Source organism: Peromyscus californicus, unplaced genomic scaffold, assembly GCF_007827085.1.
Source record: "Peromyscus californicus insignis strain IS unplaced genomic scaffold, ASM782708v3 Scaffold_13__1_contigs__length_99412109, whole genome shotgun sequence".
Taxonomy (NCBI): Eukaryota; Metazoa; Chordata; class Mammalia; order Rodentia; family Cricetidae; genus Peromyscus; species Peromyscus californicus.
The window spans coordinates 94,244,478-94,265,260 of NW_026294424.1; the positions used below are offsets into that span (position 1 = coordinate 94,244,478).

Genomic DNA, 20,783 nt, shown 5'->3' on the forward strand with positions numbered 1-20,783 from the left:
CCACCACAAAGTTACCCTTGGTTGGTGTCCTAGTAACTTGAGAATTACCGACCCTGAACATGCTTGCCTATAGCCTGGGCTTAATTTTCTAGGAAGATTAATGACCTCACTTTAAGGTAAAATAGGAGCCTTTTCCTTTATCTCTGCTACATTCACTCGGGATTCTAGTGAATCAGCGACTCAGGAAAGGGAATGCACACTGGTGCATTGTTCTGAATCCCACTGAGACTTATATGTTACAGGTCACCTACATAGTTCCCAGATTCATCCCACACAGCTCATCCGAAACGACTGATCATATTGTGGCCTGTTTTGCTTACTTGGTTCATGATTCTAGCTATGTGTCAGGCAGTATGTACAGACCATGGAGGAGACCAAAGTACTCATGGGGCAAGGCCACCCCATGCCCTGTCCCCTTGGCAAAGGGCCTTTCAAAAACTCTTTGAACAAAATGAAAAATGTACTTTATCAAAAATTGGGTCTGTGGGTAGTTAATAAGAGAGTCTTCAACATGAGTACCTCTTCTAGGCTCTGTTGTCCACATTGCCCCACTGTGAGAGAAGAGGGACCAAAGCCAACCGTTGCAGACACTGCCCCACTGAGGAGCATTCTCCGGGGCAGTGCGCTTAGTTGCTAACATCTAAATGAAAGTATTCTCCACATTGAAATCTTGGTTTTTGGTGTTTTCACTAGAAATTGGAAGCATATTGAATTCCCAGCAAAGCAGTAATCAACTCTTAGAGTAGACACTGTCTTCTCCTGGAGACACCAAATGGCGGATGACTCAGGTGCAGCCGCAGGGCCGGGAGGACCAGGGAACCGAGGAGGGTTCTGCAGCAGCCTTAGGGGTTGTGGTTGTGGTAGAGGCTGGGGGCACTCATGAAAGTAAACCCGGAGACAAGAAGTGGATCCCCATCACCAGGCTGGGCCCCCTGGTCAGGACAGGACAGTCAAGTCCCTGGAGGAGCTCTACCTTTTCTCCCTTCCCTGCCTGTTAAGGAGTTCGAGATTATTGACTTTTGTCTGGGCACATCCCTAAAGGATGAGGTTCTAAAGACCATGCCAGTGCAGAAGCAGACTCGGGTTGGCCTGTGGACCAGGGTCAAAACTTTTGTCCCTCTTGGAGACTACAATGGTCATGTTGGTCTTGGTGTTAAGTGCTCCAAGGAAGTAGGATCTGCCATCCAAGGGGCCATCGCCTTGGCCAACTTTTTCATCGTCCCTATGCAGAGAGGCTACTGGGGGAAGAAAATTGCCAAGCCCTACACTGTTCATGCAAGGTGACAGACCACGGAGGCTCTGTACTGGCACCAAGTGAACAGAGCCTCTTGTGAATAACTGTTCCATGTTCATTTCTGACTGTGCCAGTGGGTTTGTCCTGAAGGATGTTACTTCCACAGGACTCAAAGGAGGTTGGAGCAGAAGGCAGTCTGAACACACTCAGTGATCTCCTCCTGTAGTGGGGTAGGCTGTCAGTCACACTGCAGGTGATCACGGGTATAGATGATTTGCATAACAGGGTATTATAGCCTGTGCTTTATTTCCCTTCCTTATGGAATTAGTTCTTCTTTTGTTAATTGGCACTGATCATGGCTTTTGTCTTAAAGCATCTGTTCTCAAAAATAAGTTTATGGTTGGGGGTCACCGCAACATAAGGAACTGTATTAAAGGGTCGCGGCGTTAACAAAGTTGAGAACCACTGTCCTGAAGAGTAGGAGTTAGGTCAGAAACCTCAGAATAGAGAAAATTTAAATAACATTCGAGTAGCTGGGTGAGTAAATCCTGGCGTTTGCACTCCAGTGCCGTTGCCATGGAGACCATATGAAGCGAGGCCTATTCGACATGGTGGCTCACACCTGTAATCAGCACTCTGGAGGCTGAGGTGGGGAGGGTAGCTGTGAGCCTGTGACCAGTATGTGCTACAGAGTCATAACTGGTCTTAACAGCCAGAAGGAAAGAGGCCTTAGTACGTGTTACCTTGCTCCCATCTCAGTCTTGGGGATCCTCACCAGAAGCCTTTCCCTTCTCTTTTCTTGTGCGGTTCATGACTTGAGAGATGTTTTGCAGTTATTCCCAGCCCAACTTTTAGGGTTTATCAGCACTTGCCTGGTGGACAGCACCCAGCCCTGGCTTCTTCCTCTTCATCCCCCAGAGCACAGGATCCCACCCTCCAAAATCACAATGCTTCTTCCTCCACACAAGTCCATTCAGAGTCTATTAGGAGCATACTAAGGACACAGGAATAATGATGGCATCCTCAAAACTACAGATATGGTGACTGCTTAAATTAGAGGCGCTGTGTGGGGAAGCGGGGAACTGAGTACAATGTAGGCCTTTAATCCCCTCATTTGGGAGGCAGAGACAGACTTGTGTGAGGCTGAGGCCACTGTAGACCAGCATATCGAGTTCAGGTCAGCTAAGGCTGCATAGTAAGACTGAGGGATGTACTCTGGGAGCAACATTTTCATGCAGTGAACTTAATTAATACCTGGTCTGTGGTAGAACCAGCACTGGAGGCTTGCATGACTTCCAGAATCTTGCTCATCAGCATCAGTGTATGTAGGTAGAACTGTAGATGACCTTGACAGACACCTGAGATTCCCAAGACTCTCCTTGCAGTTTCCCTACAAAGGACAAGGAGCATAACACATGGTGATTATGTCTGCATCCATCAAGCAGCAGGCCAGGGTCTTTGGTGAGAAGCAGATCCTAGAGTGTCGGATTCATCACGCATGTGTTAAGTAAGGTGTAAGCTTAGCATATGATGGGAGTTCAGGGACATTTCCAGTTGCAGTGAAGAGCACCGAGGCCTTGTTTTCTTTAAGCTTTTTGAGACAGGATTTCTTTGTGTAAGAGCCCTGGCTGTCCTGGAACTCACTATGTCTGACCTCATCTCACAGAGATCTGCCCACCTCTGCCTTCCAACTCCTGGGATTAAATGCGCGCATCACCACCACCACCACCACCACCACCACCACCACCACCACCACCTCTGGGCTTCGGAGGTTTTTATTTCTCTGTGTCAGGTAGCCTTGAGAGCATTAGCTCAGCCTACCCTTTGTAGCCAGAACTTGGTTCCAACAGAATTGTTTTGAAAACAGTTGCTCCTAATATGTCAAAATTGGGTTGGCTTAAGATAAAAAGGAAATTGTAGCCTGATTTTTTTTTAAACTAGGAACAAAAATGTTCATATGCCAGAGTCAACTGCACAGAGCACAGTTCAATTCCTAGCAGACTTTATCGTTTTTTTATTACTCATTTCCAGTTAGACAATCTTGCTCATCAGCATCAGTCTTGGGAATCTCAGGTGTCTGTCAAGATCATCTACAGTTCTACCTACATACAGCGTGCCAGATAAAAAGTAAAATTACATGAAGAATTAGGATACTTCACCCACATTTTATTTTTTAGATGGATTTTGTCTTATTGCATGTGATTACAGCACTTTGAGGGACGACGTCATTGTTAGTGACAGAAGACTTAGATGACAGATTGTCTTGAAATCTCTAACTTGAGGGTTCACTTTCTTGTTAATCGTGCTTGTGTATAACGTGAATATGAAAAGCACCATTCAGTGTGTAAACCCAGCGGCAGAGCCCTCGGCTAGCATGCGCAGGGCCTTAGCTTTGACCTCCCACTCAGAAGTAAAAGGAGAAAGAGGAGAGAAGGGAAGAATGATGGAGGAAAGTTGCTGCATTTGCTTCAGGACCTGCCTTTTTATCTAGCTGGCGACCCCTGCCTATCCATACACACATAACGCCACAGGATAGAATTTGTTCTCAAGGAAATTGCTAACCAAATGAGGTTTTTATTTAGACACGTGCGCAGGTGTAATTGTGCAGGCACACTACTTATTAGGTGGCGTTTAATAGCAGCTCCCACTGGTGGCTTAAATATTTTGCTTAGGTGCCATCAGCTGCTGTGAACCCCACTGATCTTTCTCCTCTCCTTGAAAGCGGAAAAAAGAATAAGTAAGCCATTTTGGAGTCTTGGTTTTGCCAGAGCAAGGGGGGAGGGGCGGGCTGCCCATGGGTGAAGCTGTATGTTTTTGAACTTTGCACATGGTGCTTTGCACGAGTCAAAATTGCCAAAGGGACAGATGTTGCCAATTTCAAATGTACAGGGGGAAGGCAAACATTGCTAAGCAACGCCGTACTTGAGAGAGCGTTTTTTAGGAGCAGAGCCAGGGGAGTTGTGCCTGGGAGCACTCTGCTTCTTATGGCTCTGTACCAGGAAGACATGCGAAGTTCTTCCTTGTCAGGGCCGCCATTGCCGCCGCCAGCACCAACGGCAGTGACCTAGTGGCATTCAGCAGGGCTGGCAGGGCCTGTGTTGAGACAGGGAAGCTTTTTTGCCATGTAGGAAGGCATTAAGACATGCTCAGGGAGGTAAGTGCCCCACTGCCCCACAGTAGTAGATGGGGGTGTGGAATAAGGCAAGAGATGGCTAGATCTCAAAAGAAGCTCCTATTTGTCTGTTTCTCCCCTTTTCTCTGCAACAATCAGTGCAACCCGCCTCAGTCTTCTGTGTGCATGACTATAAACAAGGGAAATAAGCTTTGCAGCCACAGGCATTCAGCGCCTCCCAGGTCCTCTGCAGTTGTGCACACCTGATAGGTAACCAGAGGCGGCGGCGGCTGCGGCTGCGGCTGCTGCTGTTTCTTTGTCTGTCACCAGAGGCTTGGCTACCTCTTGAGATTTGTGTGGCTGTTTGTGTGGACTCCGGAGCCTGCCTTCTTAAAAATAATAGTCGCAAAAGTAGAGAAAGTATACCTATCCATAGTTCTGTAGTGGTAGCAGGTGCAGACCTGTTTTTACTGTGGTGTATTTTGAAACATTGTCTAACTATGTAGCTCAGGCAGGCCTTGAACATTCTGCTGCCTCTGCCTCCCGAGTGTTGGGCTTGCAGGATTATATCACCATGCCAGGATACATGAATATTGATAATATATTTATGGCAATTAAAAAAAGCATAAATGTTCAATAATCCCTATGACTAATAACTTTTTCCTATACCTTTCAAGCACTAGTCCTGAATTTATGAATGATTTGGCAAATATAGATTGAAGATATTGATCATTTAAAAGTCAAAACATGAATTGTGCACATGCATTACCCTTTTAAGACCTTACACCTTTGTTTATTTTTTCAGCAGATATGTTGAATCCAAGTCTAGTTTAGAAGATTGGGGAACATCACGCACCTTTTTTAAGGGGTGTGTACATGTGCTCGCGCGCGCGCGCGCGCGCGCGCGCGCACACACACACACACACACACACACACACACACACGTACATGAGAGCAGGTGCCCACAGAAGCCCGAGGTGTTAGATCCTGCTGGAGCAGGAGTCACAGGCATTTGTGAGCCTCTTGATGTGAGTGCTGGACTTGAACTATGGTCCTACAAGAACATTATGCATCGCCCCACCTCCCATCCCCCGCCCCAGCAAGGTTTCTCTATGTAACAGTTCTGGTTGTCCTGGAATTCGCTCTGTAGACCAGGCTGGCCTCGAACTCACAGAGATCTGATTTCCTCTACCTCCAAAGTGCTGGGATCAAAGGTGTGTGCCACCACTGCCCAGCTGTAATAATATGCATTATTAACCACTGAGCCATCTCTCCAGCTGCCTCCACAAGTTTCAAGGTCTAGCAGCAATGCCCTTCACAACGCCTAGGGATGTTTCAGAACACTTTTACTGCAGTGCAGACAGGTGTATAGATAAGCTTCATTGTTCCTTTAGCTTTGTGCTTCTCACTGATGGGTTTTTGGTTGGTTGTTTGGTTGTTTGTTGTTTTTTTTTTTAACATTGTCTGTGGTCACATAATCTGTATGTGTCTGGAGTATAAATTTATTTGATGAAAAATTCTAGTAAGAAAAGATACCAGTTTCTCCTTTTTCTCTCTCAGAATACAGAGCATGTTTACTTTAAGATTAAGCTGTATTGCCAAGTGGTAGTGGCACCTGCCTTTAATCCCAGCACTTGAGAGGCAGAGGCAGGCTGATCTCTGTAAGCTGGAGGCCAGCCTGATCTACAGAGTGAGTTCCAGAACACAGAGAAATCCTGTCTTGAAATGCGCACGCGCGCACACACACACACACACACACACACACACACACACACACACACACACACACACACACACACACACACAAGCTGTATTGGAATTGACCATCAAACAGTTTAAGGGAGAGAGAATTCTCAAATTACTGGTTTGTTTGATTTTGGTTTTTCAAAACAGGGGTTCTCTGTGTAGCCCTGGCTGCCCTGTAACTCTGTAGAGCAGGCTGGCCTCTGCTGAGTGCTGGGATTCAAGGCAAACACCGCCCGCCACCTGACACTTTTCTTGTTCTTCAGTCCAGTTTTCTAGCTGTTTTGTTCTATCTACAAAAGTCTGTGTGGACACTGTCTTCATTACAAAACCAACTGTTGGACATGGAGATGACTCTTAGAGACTAGCTGAAACGCTTCTCTCTCTGCTCAGGAGCCAATCTGAAAGTGCAGCATCATTCTAAGTATCGTACTGTTCATTATAGTATAGAATAGCATAGAGCCCTTTAGCATGGAGCTTATCACTATAAATCAGTTAAAAAATTTGGGTTGAAAGGACCTTAAGCAAGTCTTTTAGAGGTTACAACCCACTTGTCCCCTAGCTGGTGATGTAATTACCATGTCAGGGAGGAAGTGAGCGCACCCCCCTACTGTTCCCATGGGCTGTGAGCCAGGGGTCGGGCAGTGTCGGGAGGGGGCCACTGTTGGATCATATATAACTGAGATGCAGTTCATCTTCTAAAGGCAGTTACTTTGTTGTTACTATTAGTGTGGTTTTCTTGTTTCCCATAGTCTCTCTTCTCTGGCTTCTAGATCCTATATTTTGGGAAAGCCTAAAAGGAGCAGGTATAATCATGAGAGGCAGTAAATATAAGAATATTTGGACCTGAGATTAATGTGGTTGTTTGTGTGTGCCCTTAAACACCGTAAGGGCGGACTCCTTCTGGGTCAAGAGCTCTAGAGACCTGAGTCTGAGGGCCCCAGGCCCTGTGTACATCCTATGGATGACAGCCAGATGCAGGCATGTGAAAGAGATGAAGATGGGTTTGAAAGGAACCAGTGCCTGGTGAATGCTTCCAAAATAGGGCCAAACCTCTTTTCTTAGTTTTTAAAATTGTAGTGAATAGCTTACAATCAGAAAATATTTATAGTACTTTGAAGGTAATTCCCCCCCCCCTCACATTTTAAATGCTGGTTTAAAACAAGTTTGTTTTGAGACAAGGTCTTGCTTATGAAGCTAAAGATGACCTTGAACTTGTGGCAATCCCCGTATGCTATTCCACACCTGGCCTTTACCTTGCTCCTGTATTTATTAAGTATGATTGAGGAACATTAAGTATTTATTCAGAACTTTACTACAAAGTATATTTTCATTTTTGATTGGTCAGTAAATGACTAGCAGGTGACCTTTGCTGAAGTCTTACTCAGTTTTCCTATCCTTCCAGGACACATTTATATATGAAGATAAGCCAGGAAAAGATTAAGTCTTTTCTGGGATTCAGTGTGATGACTAAGTTTCTTCTAAATTCCTCCCTTATTTCCTCCACCTGTCTGTCTGTCCGTCCGTCCGTCCATCCATCCGTCCATCCATCCATCCATCCATCCATCCATCCATCCTCCTCTCCTCCCTTCTTTGAGAGAGGGAGAGCCTTGCTGTGTAAACCAGCTCCGCCTGGACTGCACACACTCTGTTCTTCGTCTCCAGTTAAACCGGTAGGCACAGGCTTGCATGCCACATCTACTTGAATTTGGTTTTAAACAGACTGTACAAAAGCAAAACATAGTTTAAATTTAGGTACCTCTTGTTAGGCTTAAACGAATGATTTATAACCACTTATAAAATTCCGACAGCACTTTGTTAAAGCCTTTTTTTTTTTTCCCTCTCTTTTTCTTTTTCTGGTGCTGGGGATTGCACCCAGGGAGGGTCTTGTGCATGCTAGTCTAGTGCACGGTGATAAGTAAGTTCTACTTTCCCAAGGTGATTCTCCGATACTGTACCGATTCATTTGTTTCTTGTTAAGTATGTGGAAGTGAAGGCCGGCTCTTCCTTCCTCCTCCAGTGTTTGTTACAGTATCTGTAATCCCCAGCGGAGTTTCAAGCTGTTTGTTTACTCCCAGTATTCATACCTCTGGCCCAGCACTGCAGTAATTTTCTTCCCCTCCTTCCCCCCACTGCTGGATTCTGGTTTTTGTTTTTGAAAATAATCGACGCCAGGAGACAGAGAAGCAAGACCTAGCCTGGGGGAGACGTTGTGATTACTGCCATGGTAAACCCGGGATAAAACCTCTGCGTTCGTCCTGACAAGGCTTGGATTAAATGGTTTATCTCGTTCCTATGACTTCAGCTTCTTTCAACCTCCTCCAGAAACTGGCTGAAAGTCCCACCCAGTCCCTTTCATTTAGATACCTCCATAGCCTCAGCTTCTACTTAGCTATTAAAAAAAACAAACAACAAAAAAAGCACCCATGAAACTCAGAATTAAACATCGTTTCCAAACACCGTGTGCCACTTAAATGTGACAGACATGAACACTTACAAAGAAGAGCAGGTTTAAGTCTTTGTAAACATCCCATGATTGACAAAGTAATATAGTACTGTTGTCTTAGATGAGAACTGTATGTCAGTATGATCTGTGACAGACAGGAGCAGCAGGAGGGACAGATTGTGCATGTGTGCCTGTGCACATGTATGTGGGCAGCACAGAGGTCGTGTAGAGCACACAATGACAACCCATCCAATTGTGAGTTCATAACTCCTTGCAGTGACACGCTCTACTTGAAGAAGTACCCATCTTTGCCCAATTTATGTTCACACTCAAAGCAGTCTCTCACGCACACATTCCGACGGCACCTTCGGAAGTAGAATTGGGTTTCAGAAGGAGAAACCGATCATATAGTTTTTTAGGCCATTTAAAAGAACGTGTCTTTTTTTCTTTTTTTCTTTTTAGTCACTGCAGTGAGGTGTCTAGACTTGTTCTCTGTGGTGATTTGGGTTTTTTTTTTTCCACCCTTCAGTGCCTCGTTAGCCATCCTCACTAAATCATTCATGGTTGCTGTACCCACAATGGGCTTCACGGGGCCTCATGTGATCTCTCATCAAAAGTCCAGTGTTTTACAGGCTCACTCCCTTGGGGATCTCAGCTCCCCACACTACGTGGCGAATGGCGATAATTCACAGTCAGTCAGGAAGCTGAAAAGTGAGGCTAGACAATGCTCTCTAATGGTGGGGTGGTGATGGTGCTGTTGCTTGACTGTTCACCCAGGCACCACTTCTGAGTGACGTTTAACACGTTCCTCACTTTGTCCTGAGAGGTTACTTGACCAGCTGGTACAGATGCATCAAACACTAGTCAGTACTATTTCGTTGGCTTCGCTGAAAATGCTACCAAACACCAAGGAACTCAGAATCCCGTGAGAAGGAAGGGCGCCAGAAGTTGGGGTGGTGGCACTTTTGCCACGGCCCCATATTATTAGCATATTTGTGTCAGGTTAATGTTTACAGTTCTATATGGAGAGAACAGCTATTCACTACTTGATTTGCTTTTGTTTATTGAATCCAGACAGCGAGAATCAGAATCCCGAGTTTCAGAATTGCCAGTGTTGCTTTCTCTTAACAAAACTCTAAACAGAATTTCCAGGATGGAAAAGTTCAGTTAATTCAGACTGAGATTTTTACGCTATTTTCATGTGTTTTAGGAAGATGAACCCTCTCTATGACATCAGTGAAAACAAACGCTTCTGTCATGTGATGAAATGGCGGCCTGGGAAGGAACACAGAATTGTCTAATTCCTCTTACTGGTTCCTGGAAGGGCTGCTTCCTGGAAGGGTTTATAAAAGTTTCCGTGTTTTGTTTTTTACCCTTCCCCCCATTTTTAGCCCACGTTTGTTTTAGTTTCAAAGTCAGAGGGATGACATGGTTTGTGGCTGGAGGAGCAGTTTCCCTAAAAGTGTACCTTAAACAAGTCTGGCTGTGGGCTGTCATTTCCTGACTGAAGTGGGCTCCAGTGCAGACAGACTGAGGGCATTCTCTGCCACCCTGTAGCTGTGGGGTCTTTTGATCTCCTGCACAGACCCTGCCTTTACCCCACCCGAGCATGCTGCTTGGAGGAGACCGATGAGAACACCTTGATTACGATGCAGAGCTGAACGTGAGGGAAAACTTCGAGAGAAGAGCAGAAGTGTTGTTTCCTCCTCCTCCTCCTCCTCCTCCTCCTCCTCCTCCTCCTCCTCCTCCTCCAGATTCTCCCCCAGGGAGGCTGTGTGGTCTCCCGTAGCAGGTTTTGTTGGGAAGTGAACACCTGTGGGTTCCTCTTCGTCCTTTGTCTCGCTGTGTAGTTGAAGATTGGCCTGGGCCTCCTGGGAGCTGGCTGGCATCGCAGACCTGTACCTCCACGGTACCTCTTCACCATACTTACACTCTTGTATGCATCTTCCTTCTAAAAAGTTGTTTGGAGAACCGGAAAGATTTCTGCAAGTGCTGTCTAATGAGATGTGTGCTAATCTCTGTGTCTGGCATGCAGTCGGATGCTACAAAGAGGTGTTTAGGGACATGAATGATTTTGTGTGTGCACAAATCACTTCTTACCAGTGGTTTTCATTTCTTACCACTGATCTAGGGCTCCTGTGGATGTAGCTCAGTGGTTGAATGTGTGCTTAGCATACTTCAATCCCTAGCATCAAAAAAACTCGAAACAACCCGTTTAAAAAAAAAAAAAACTTCTTACTATTTAGGGGCCAATAAGATGGCTCAGTGAGCAGAGATACCTGCCACCAAGCCCGATGATCCGAGTTCAATCTCAGGGATCCGTATTGTGGAAGGAGAGAGCCCGTGCCTGTAAATTGCCCTCTGACTCATACATACACACATTTGTATGCATCCACACAGCTACATGCATACACATGTACACAAACAAATGTAAGTTTAAAAAAAAAACACAAAAAAACTGTCCACTTTTTGGGGACATTTTTTAGGGAGATGAAACATGTTTAATAATCTTCAGTAAAAAATATGTTTTTAAAATGATGTGAGTGTTGGTGTCTCTACCTGAGCAGTGCCCATGGAGAGAGATGTGAGCCATTCCATGTAGGTGACTTTGGGTCCTCTTCAAGAGCAGTCCTTGCTCATCACAGCTGATCCGTCTTTCCAGCCCAATAAATAATCTTTAAAGGAAGAGTTTAACAGTTAAATGCAACTTGCATAGCATACTTTCAATTAAAGAAAACTGTTTAGGGTGCCTTATTTAGTAATTCTCTTTCATTAATAGCCTTAAGCACCCTTGGGTTTGTGTGTGTACGTGTGCACATGTGTTGTGGCTATTGTTTTTAATGGGCCTATATGTGTGCCCACGCATCCCTCTAGAAGCCTCAGAAACTCTTATCCTAAAGTTTGGTGTATAGAGATTGACATACGGACAGTTGCCCAGGGAATGTAGGGCCATAACGCCTTCCAGCTGAAGCAGGCACACCCAGGCGGTGTTCTTGGAGCCGATTTAGGTGATTTACTGCTTATTCACAGAGTACAATTAACATTATGTCAGGCCTTGTTCAGTCAGGCCTTTTGGTTTCCGACTCTAATCTTTCTTAGAAGTGATGATTATGGTATCTTCATATAATTGCATCTATTTATTTGTGTGGCACAGATTTTAACACGCACTGTTTTATTTCTTCCTCGTAACACTCTTTCCAGGCTTTGTGTATTTCACACATATGTACATTCAGTACTTATTTACTAGTTCATATGTTTAGTGTGTGTGATAGGCATGTGTGCACCAGCATGTACGTATGCACTTGGAGCAAGCCTGTGCCTCGGGGCCATATGTCAGAGCACAGCCTCTACCTTAACATGTGGTCTCTCTGTTTTTATCTGTGTGTGCCAGGCTAGCTTGACCTCATGTTTTTCCACAGATTCGCCTGTCACCACATCCTGTCTTGCCTCGGGAGCCCCAGGGTTACAGATGTGTGTTACTGGGCCCACCCTTATGGAGGGTTCTGAAAAGCCCAGCTGAGGTCCTCACACAAGAAGCAAGCTTGGTCCCTTGTTCAGTACTTCAGTTTAACTGCTAGAAAGGGAGCCAAAAATTGCCTTTCTCTCAAGGACTTTCTGGTTTCCTTTGGGAAGTGAGAGCAGGCCTGGGCCCTGTTCCGTATGCATCATGTCCACGCTGGGAAGGTGGCTGCCAGTCTGTAGGCAGCAATTCAGTGCTGTGCTCTGTGTGGTGAGTAGGGTTCGATGGGCAGGCACTGCTGAGGACACACACACACACACACACACACACACACACACACCTACCCCTGAGACAGGAGAAGGACAGCTCCATAGAGGAGGTTTATAAAGGTCCAGGAGCTGAAGACAGGTGGCAGGATTTCCAGGAGTTTTCATCTTTTTTTATTTCAATCTAATGTTTGTGAGTTGTTTTTTTTTTTTTTTTTTTTGAGACAGGGTTTCTCTGTGTTGCCCTGGCTGTCCTGGAACTTACTCTGCTGATCAGGCTGGCCTTGAACTCAGATCCACCCTCCTGCCTGTTGGGATTAAAGGCATGCGCCACCCCCCACCCCATCCCCAACCCCCGACCCGGCTATTTGTTGGTTGTTTTTTGTTTTTGTTTTTTCCGCCATAGCCAAGTGATAGATTTAGTGGTTTAGGATTTAAAAGTTTCAAAGAGAATCTGGGCAGTGGCAGCACACGCCTTTACCCCAGCACTCGGGAGGCAGAGGCAGGCAGATCTCTGAGTCAGAGCCCAGCCTGGTCTACAGAGCAAGTTCCAGGACAGCCAGGACACAGAAAAACCCTGCCTCAAAAAAAGAAAAAAGAGGAGTGGGGTTGGAGAGATGGCTCAGTGGATAAGAACACTGACTGTTCTCCTAGAGGACCTGGGTTCAATTCCCAGCACCCACCTGGCAGCTCATAACTGTCTGTAACTCCAGTTCCAGGGGATCCGAGGCCCTCACACAGACATATATGCAGGCAAGACACCAATGCGCATAAAATAAAAATAAATTGTTTAAAAATTTTTTTCAAAAAGTTTAGAGATGAACAATTGAAATCTTCCCTGCTGTGTTTGCCGACCACCTAGTTCTTTTGTAGAAAAAAATTGTTACTTTTTGTTCATTATTCCAAGCAGCACTTTAAGCATAACAGGCAACTCTAAACACATGATCTAGCCTCTGACACTTTTCCATTTGTGCAGATGCTGACACAGCACCTCATTTATTTTTCTTCTACTTGATATAGCTGGGACATTCCCTCATCAGACTTCCTTGTCCTCGGCCTAGTTACGTGGTATGTCTTTAGAGGAGACTGTGTGCCGTGATTTTATTCGTCAGAGACGTCAGTTGTTTGCACATTGACCTGAAACCTTGTCAGCGTGGTATTTGGAACACACGGGTATCCGTGCTATACGTCAGAGAACACACACCCTCAGAATTCGGCCGCTTGGGGCTGAGGAGATGGCCTGGAGGTAATGCTTGCTATGGAAGCGTGGGGACCTGAGTTTGGCTCCCCAGAACCCATGTGAAAGCTGGGCCGGGCCTGGATGCCGCAGGGCTGTGACTCCTGCAGCTTGGGGGCGGAGGGGCAGAGCCGGGCAGATCCTAGGGCCTGCCTCACCAGCCGGCCTCATCTAGACTGGAAGCGCCAGGTTTGGTGAGAGCCGTGTGGGAAGACACCCACCGTCAACCCGGGCCTCCGCGTGCTCCTGCACGGTGAACACACACGCGTGCTCCTGCACGGTGAGCGCACACACACTCTCCCTCCCTCCTCTCTCCAGGCCCCTTTGTGGGAGCCATTGCCAAGCTGATGCTGGAGTTCTGAGCTCTCCGCCCCCTCTGCCCATGACCTGTGGCATAGGTGAGGTAGTGTCAGTCCTTTGGCTGGTTGCCAATCCAATCTGGGAACTTTTTTTTCTTTTCTTAATTTAGTACTTTGCGTGTTTCTGAGGAGAAACGGGGACAGATGGTTTGCTCCACGCCCTTCGTAGGCTTGTTTCTACACAGTTAGCTCAGGTGTTGATTTCTAATTCAAACAGCCCACGGCACCTACCGTGTTTCCAAAGCCCTCGTGTTTAAAATTTATTTCATTTTTAAATTTTTCTATTGTATGTATGATGTTTTGCCTGCATGTGTGTTTGTGTGTCCTGTGCATGCCTGGTGGCCATGGAGGCCAGAAGAGGCCATGGGCTCCTCTGGAACTGGAGCTGTGGATGTGGGTGGTGGGAGGTCCTTCCTACCCAGGTCCTCTGGAGAAACAGCATGTGCTCATAACCACCAAGTCATGTCTCCAGCCCCAGAAATCAGAATGGAAACACCAGCACATGCTGTTGGTGGCATTTATGTAGCAAGTGGTGTGTGGTCGAGTCTGGGGTGGGGGTCGGGTAGCTGGCCCCTGCTTTCAGAGAACTTGTAGCCTAGAAGAAGCAGATGCATTAACATGGTGGAGTATAGATGAGTTTGGGCGGGGGCACAGTGATACAGTAGGCTGCTCTGGGGGAGTCCTCTGTAGCAGAGTGTGCCTCCGGAACTCCTTGGCAACCTGGGCAAAGGGGAGCAGCCGGGTATGTTTTCTCTGTCCCTGAGGGTCGGTTGAGCAGGTGGCGGGAACGGGAAGAGTATTCCAGCCAGGGACACCCCACTCACTGAGATAGTGGGGTAGGGAAGCCGTAGATCGCAACCCAAAGGGCAGGAAGAAAGGCTGCTAGGAAGAGCTGGGTAGAAGTTCTTCCGACACAATCACTAATTGATGTTGGCGCTGGGCACCCCTCAGGTTGATTCCTTTTGCCTGCTTTTAAAGTCCCATGGGAATACACTTGACCTCACACCACTCCTGTGAAGTGGTTAGATGTGGTAATATTCTCCTCTATCACAATAAGGAAATAGTCCTAAGAGGTTGGATTTTATCCAAGATCACTGAGCAGGTCGTGAGCAAAGCCACCCTAGAGAAGCTGGGATCTTTTGGCTCTCCTCTTCAGTGTCCACCCTCTGTGGCCCCATTTCCTGGTAAGCCTTAATGAAAATAGGATCATTCTATAAAAAAAAAAAAATGCGGTTCCGTTGGAACTTGATGCCAAACTGAGCATGGCAGGAGCCTCCAGTCTTGGTGGCGAGTGTTTCTTCTGCTCACTTCCTCTTAGCTTAGCGAAACCAAGTTCAGGAGACCTGTAAGTGCTCTTCATTTTGGTGTCTAGGAGGCCAGAGATCAGACTGTGGCCAGAATTCTGCTTTTTTTAGTCTGAAGCACTTGCATGATGTAGTAGTGAGAGGCAGTGAAATGTGAACCCCCAAACTGAGCTTTGCTGCTTGTAGAGAGAAGGGAATGAAGAAACATGTTCTTTAATGGTCTTGATCATGCATAAAACAGAAACCCAGGTCTCCCAGGAGTGTTTGTCTCAGGCACAGTCAGTCTTTGGAAAGCCAGTTTGACGGAATCTTGAAGCTCGGCTCAGCTGTTTCAGAGCTTTCGTGTGACCTTGTGTGACACACAATTTTAGTCTGCCTGCTGTGAAAACTGCCTGCCTACCACAGTGGCTGATAGGAGAATGAAACTGGATATTGCACACCAACCCTGAGACATTTTAATTGATCTTAAGGGTTTTTTTGGTAATAGGGATGTATATCTTGGGGCTGATGGATGCATTTAGTGGACTGATTTCTCCATGCCAAGCCTAGTGATCAATTTTATAATCAATGGTTCAATTGGAGGGAATTATAGTATGTTTAAGAGTTTAATGCAGTGCCAAGTATAATATGCCCTCCATAAGTAGCTGCTATATTCTCTGCTTAATTGAGTAGGGCTGTTGTTCTTGGCTTAAGGCCATGCCTACCCCAGTGGGGAAGTGAGCCTGCTGGAGCATCGGTCTCTATAGAATCCACGTGTGACAGCAGAGACCGCGGGAGCCATAGTGGCACACCTCCTCCAGGAGTGTGGACACTGAGTGTGTGCAGGAGTCCTGGTAGGGCACACCTCCTCCAGGAGCGTGGACACTGAGTGTGTGTGGGAGTCCTGGTGGGGCACACCGTCTCCAGGAATGTGGACGCTGAGTATGTGTAGGAGTCCTGGTGGCACACCTCCTCCAGGAACGCGGACACTGAGTACAGAGACAACAGTCAGAGCTGGGACTGAGTCAGACTTGGTACCCTTAGGGAAAGCCCTGCTCTTCTTGATGATCAGTTATTGATTTTGGTGTTGTGTTTTATTATCTTGTGTTCCGTAAGAAATCTTTTTAAAAACCTGCCATTGAGTTTCAGCTGGCTAGCCAGGACTGGTTGTTCATTCTTTGGCAAGAACTGCCAGGAGAGCCTGGTTCTGCTCAGCAGGAAGGGCAGTACAGAGCCTGAGCCCTGCAGGAGGATGTGGATTTTAAGAGCCAGATTAGCACACGGGTTTGCTCAAAATCTCCTCCCTTTTTGGGAGGTTTCCTTTCGGTGGCAGACTCTGAGGTGCCGAGCTGTACTTTATTTCATGAGGCAGCCTGTTCTTACGCTACAGAAGGACCTGGTTCTCTGACTTGGCTCTACTTTGGGGGAGAGAAGAGGCGAGGCGGAACATCTGATAGATTAGAGCTCTCATAGCTTCTTTTATTTGTGTTTCGCAGTTATTTGTTTAGGTGTGCACATGCGTGCATATGGCATGGCACACGGGCAGAGGCCAGAAGAAAGCTAGTGGGATTTGGTTCTCTCCTTCTACTGTTGTGGCTTGTGGGGATCGAACTCAGGTCATCGGGCTTCATACCTCTACGCACCGAGCAGTCTCACCAGTCCTTTTAAATGTAGGTTCCAAGGTAGCCCGGTGCATGTAGGAGGGCTAGTAAGAAAGGGCACTAACCTTCTCTGCAGCAGTTCAGGGTGTGTGAACATGGGGATATGGGTAGGAGAGAGCCCAGGAGTCAAATGCTGTCCCCAGGAAGCAGAACAAGAGGTTGTGAGGCCCCTTTTAGCACTTTGTAGGCATGAAATTACCTCTAAGGAAAACACACCTTGGAGGGTTACTTCCCACCTCATTCTGTGTCTTGGAAAGAATGGGCAAGCTCTTTTGTGGGTCCTCATCACAGCATGATTTTCCATTTCCACTAATTGCCAGCCACTTTGACTGAATTCCCACTTGCATCCTTGCCCCAGGCAGGGGGAGGGGACTATTGTCCTGAGACCTAGGAGTCCCAGTCTCTGTGCCATTCACTTCACTTCTGATGGTGACTTCTCTAATCCCGGCTGTCAGTCATTGAAATCAGCATATAGTCATATTTTATGCCCAGGTGAAAACACCATTTTTTTGGATCTGACATTTATCCTAAAATATGGCACTATCATTTGGTCCAGGTTTTTGACATCTTTTGATGGTTTTTGGAAACTAAAAGCTAGTTTTGACCTGCAGAATGTCTAGGGATGAGGTTGATGGATGCAGTAGGGTAGGGTTTCCTTAACTGTCTCTGGGCATAGCTCTGAACTTCTTGGCCATGACTCAGAAATGACAGGCTCCAAAAATGTCTACAGAATTACCACCATCAGGGTATTTACTTGTTTTGAACATGTACCAAGGCAGATCCCATTGCATTTTAATTTTGACCTGACTATTAGACTCAATTACAGCATGATGCAAAAGTTGTACCCTTTTTTCTTTTTATTGTTTTTAGTTAGACCAAGACAAAAGGGTGGATTAATAAACCTCAATTGTGAGTTAGTAACCAATGTTACAGTATAGTACACTTTTTGGTTTCTCGAGACAGGGTTTCCCTGTGTAGTTTTGGTGCCTGTCCTGGATCTTGCTCTATAGACCAGGCTGGCCTCGAACTCACAGAGATCCACCTGGCTCTGCCTCCTGAGTGCTGGGATTAAAGGTGTGCACCACCACCGCCCGGCTATAGTGCACTTTTAAGTTGTGGCGGAGACCAAGGTAAGACCGCTCTGCATCTGCCTGTTACCTGTGAGGTGGCACACTGACCAGAGCATCACCTGCGTGAGAGTGGCAAAGATACGAGGGCCCGGGGCATTATGGTACTCGCTGTATGCATGGCGGCTCAGCATTGACACGGAACAAAAGGGGCTGTTCCATTGAAAGCTGCAGATTTGTGGGCTGCGTACCATGTTTCTAATGTAGAGAAATTATTTTAGATTTAACCTTTTTGTTTCCTTTGTACTTACAAAGGACGTACAGACCATAAACTGGAGTTTCCCCGGCGCTGTCTGTGATGGTGATACTTGTTTCTGTTTAGCTAAAGATGAAGAGGAAGCCTAAGTAGTGGACCTTAGCTCCAAGTCACTAAAGTCACTAAGTCCTCTCCCTGTTTGTTGTCCTTTATGCACATATAGGCATGTGTACATACGTGTGAGTGTGCTTCTGTAGAGCAAAATTCCAGCGGAAGTGAGATAAGACTCAGCTGTTATTAAAAAGTGAGTAGTTTAGGTGCTAGAGAGATGGCTCAGCAGTTATGAGATCATAGCCATCTTCCAGAGGACCTGAGTTCAATTTCCAGCACCCATGACATGCAGCTTACAACCTTGTGTGACTCCAGCACTGGGGGTTCTGACATCCTCCTCCGGCCTCTGGGAGTACTTACGTATATCACACATACAGACACACACAGATACAGACACACACAGACAGACACAGAGAGAGAGAGACAGAGACAGAGAAATCTTTAAACAAAATGAGTTTTAGAAAACTGTAATGAAGAGCTGAGTTTTAGAAAACTGTAATGAAGACCTATCCGTGACCGGCCTCTGGCCTCCACTGTGGCTGCAGTCATGTTGAGATGATCTATCTCCGTGTCTGTGTTCTTTTAGCATGGCTTATCACTGGATGGTGTCGGAAGTTAACCAGCTGTGTTGCCTGCTTCCATCTTTTGCCTCCATTTCTGTTACATCCTGTGTCCTCTTAGATTCACCAAGTTCCTCCCTCCCTCCCTTCTCTCCAGCATGCCTTCCTTCCCCCTTCTTCCTTCTTTAGCAGGGCACTTACACACAATGTTTCAGAGACACATTTTAGTTGGGTGTGGGTGCGTGTGTGCCGCCAGCTTTCCTGCTCTTCCCCACGATGAACTCGGTGACTCTTTCTTCCATAATGCGGTTACTAGTGCTTTGATGGTACAGGGTGGGTCCTGAGGCGAGCCTACCTGTGCTCATCCACACCCGGACCCACCACGATCACCGCTCCCACCATCCAGCTTTTTAAATGAGCTTTCCTTCCTTTCCTTTGCAGCAGACACTCTCCAATGAAGTTCACTGTGTTGAAGAGATTCTGAAGGTGAGTTCATAATTAACCGTGTGTCATTGGAAGAAATCCTGAACCAGACAGATGCTCATGTGATCTCAGTTTCCTGAGCAGTGCCATTCCAACACGGAACATTATTCAGGTCTCTACCAGATTTTACTTGCCAAGATGAAGTTTACAAACTGCAAGAAGTTTGAATCAGAGTTTTACAAATTTCTCAAGTTTTCTGCTTGTCCATAGCCACGGATGACGGGTGCTCACTTCCCAGAGAAGAAACACCTTATGTGGGTGTAGCATGGGGGACACCAGGCTTAAATAGCCCCATATCCTGATTCTCACTTTTTAGACAGAGAAACCTGGTGCGCATGGCCTCTTTAATGAGATTTTGAAACTTTAAAGAGCTGAGTGTGGTGGTGTATGCTTTTTTATTCCCAGCACTCCACAGCAGAGAAAGACAGATGATCTCTGTAAGTTTCAGACCAGCCAAGGCTACCTAGTGAGATCCTGTGTGCCTCTCTTACACACACACACACACACACACACACACACACACACACACACACACACACACACACACACACGGAGCAGGGAGGGAGGGAGGGAGGGAGAAAGGAATGATCATATTTAGACTTCCTTACTGGGTTCTTTTTGTTTGTTTTTCTTTGCTTATTGTGAGTTCTGTGAATGCCTTACTTCTGTAAATGGATCACCATATGTGTATCACCTCTCCTATCTCTTCCTGTATTCTATCTCCTATGTCCTGTATCCACATTACCCACTTGCTCTGATTTTCTTGCACTAGAACGATGTATTCCTTAAACAAAACAAAACAAAAAAATCCTACTAGATTTTTCTCTTGAACTTCGTCAAGTCAGAGAACTGAATAAACTGTCATGTGACCCAGTTTGCCTTGAATTCCTAGGAATTCAGAGCTTAATGTATTGCTTGTATAGAGTAATTGTAGTAATTAGGGGGTTTATATGCTTCTTACTCTCTCTCTCTGGCTTATCACTTGCTTCTGTTGGTCTTAATGTTCTTGTGTCTCTTTTTATAAAGTTTGATTTTTTTTTTGAAGTTCTGATCTATATATTTCTTTCTCTACTGTTCATTTTTTCCCTCTAAAATACATATTTACCCCCAAATATACTTTGAATCCACAACCTTCATTAAAAAAATACTAACCAATGCTACTGTTTGAAGCCAGCAAGTAAGGATATTGGTTATTTTTTTTATTTGTGAGTATTTACTTATCTATCTATCTATCTATCTATCTATCTATCTATCTATCCTTTACAAAAGGTATTTGGGCAGATATCCGAAGTGTACTGGCATCATCTCTGTCTTGCACCAGTGTTCATCCTTTTGTCCTTGGGGCTTTTCTGTTACTCTGCAGAGGCCTGTTTTGAAATGCTAAAGGCTGATGTTCTTGCCAACTAGCAAGGACGGTGAATATTTAACTAATTACCTTGCTCAGGTTTTGGTATCAGCCTTTACCTCTCGTGGTCCTAAAATGCTCCATTTATCAACTAAAAAAA

General features: G+C 45.9%; 1 protein-coding gene across 3 annotated transcripts in view; it reads left to right on the forward strand.

Moving 5' to 3' along the window:
* The window catches only part of Aff1 (ALF transcription elongation factor 1), a 170,808-nt gene that overhangs the window by 105,692 nt on the left and 44,333 nt on the right, over positions 1 to 20,783 (forward strand). For 2 of the 3 annotated variants that reach the window (XM_052735556.1, XM_052735559.1), the window contains one exon: positions 19,237 to 19,281. In XM_052735556.1, the coding sequence (XP_052591516.1) occupies positions 19,237 to 19,281 (45 nt within the window). The remainder of the gene's footprint in view (positions 1 to 19,236; positions 19,282 to 20,783) is intronic. The other variant, XM_052735558.1, reaches the window with a different exon arrangement.